The following is a 1,588-nucleotide window of genomic DNA, read 5'->3' on the forward strand; positions in this document are numbered from 1 at the left end:
AAAAAAAAAAAAAAGAATTTATCATATCAAAGATCTCAGATGGCCTCCTGTTTATGATGGTTTGACTTACAATTTGTCAACATTACACTGGCACGAAAGCAATGTTCATTCCTTATGCCTCTCAAGTATAAGATTATAGCCAGAGGGTCACCTATAGCTCAGTGGATGGGGCTCCAGTCACATAAACCCCAGCTGGTGGGTTTGAACCTAGCCCAGGCCAGCCAAACAACAATGACAACTGCAACAAAAAAATAGCTGGGCACTGTGGCAGGCACCTGTAGTCTCAGCTACTTGGGAGGCTGAGGCAGGAGGATCACTTAAGCCCAAGAGTTTGGGGTTACTGTGAGCTGTGACACCATGACACTCTACCATGGGGGACATAATGAGACTGTGTCTCAAAAAAAAAGGATAATAGCCAGGTAAACCCATTATAAATTTAAAAGATGCTGTGAGTTAAAATGTACCTTCAGGTCAGGCACAGGTTCATGCCTATAATCTTGGCACTCTGGAAGCCAAGGTGGGTGGATTGCTTGAACTCAGGAGTTCAAGACCAGCCTGAACAAGAGCAAGACCCCATCTCTTCTAAAAATAGAAAATCCAGCCAGGCATGGCAGCGGGCGCTTATAGTTCTAACTCCTGGGGAGCCTGAGGCAGGAGGATCACTTGAGGCCAAGAGTTTGAAGTTATTGTGAGCTCTGATACCACGGCGCTCTACCTGGGGCAACAGAGTGAGACCTGCTGGTTGAGGGGCTTTGTTTGAATCTAACATACTCATCTGACTCAAATAATTGGAAATAGTTTTTGGAGATAGGGGCTTCAGGAACAATTCCATTTGTATTAGATACATCTAATGATGAGTCAGATTAGGGTTCTTTATCAGCCTATAAAAGGAGAAAATGTGGTTATTTGAATCAGGGAAGGATGTGGAAACTAGTAAGGAAATAGGATATGTGATCTGTCGTAATTCTAGGTTGCACAGTAGAGGATAAGTTTTGTTGGGGTGGTGATAATGGTATTTCCATCCTGACTTGTTCCAAAAAGTACCTGTGGCAGTCCAGAGAACATTGTCATGAGCTAAGCTTCTCTATAAACTGACTGTTTGGCCATCATTTTTATTGACTTAGATTATGAAATAAAGCATAACTTTTCTGGTATTACTAAGCGAATCTCTGTAAAGAATTATATATAGCTCTAGCCAAACTAAAGTTTTGTATATCTACGGCAGGTTCCCAGCTGCCCCTCCCAACATAACTTCCATAGAAATTAAACCCCCTGAAGATGGGAGCCAGTGTTTTGGTGTTTAATAGAAACTCAGTAAACATTTGAAAGAGTGAGCATATGATTATGTGATAATTTGGGGGTAACCTAACTAGAAAGAATTATATATTCTAATTCTGTTTATTCTGATAATTTATCTCTCAGCTAAAAAGTTGCCAAAGAATGAACCACAGAATCCAGGAGCGAATTCTGCCAGAGGAAGAGGAGTAGATCTTACTGAACCCACACAGCCAACCAGGAGTCAGTGTTGTAGTAACTAAATCTCCAGTTTGAACTAGCTGGAATTTTCTTCTGCTTCCTAAATGTTAAT

The 1,588-nt window shown here is 41.2% G+C and overlaps 1 protein-coding gene across 1 annotated transcript in view; it reads left to right on the plus strand.

The window, feature by feature from the left end:
• RAB5A (RAB5A, member RAS oncogene family) overlaps positions 1 to 1,588 on the plus strand; it is a 36,691-nt gene extending 35,103 nt beyond the window's left edge. Inside the window, exon 6 of the mRNA XM_003781733.3 lies at positions 1,423 to 1,588. Within this exon, the coding sequence (XP_003781781.1) occupies positions 1,423 to 1,538 (116 nt within the window). The 3' untranslated portion in view covers positions 1,539 to 1,588. The remainder of the gene's footprint in view (positions 1 to 1,422) is intronic.

Source organism: Otolemur garnettii, unplaced genomic scaffold (assembly GCF_000181295.1).
Source record: "Otolemur garnettii isolate 467f Iridium unplaced genomic scaffold, OtoGar3 scaffold00002, whole genome shotgun sequence".
Taxonomy (NCBI): domain Eukaryota; kingdom Metazoa; phylum Chordata; class Mammalia; order Primates; family Galagidae; genus Otolemur; species Otolemur garnettii.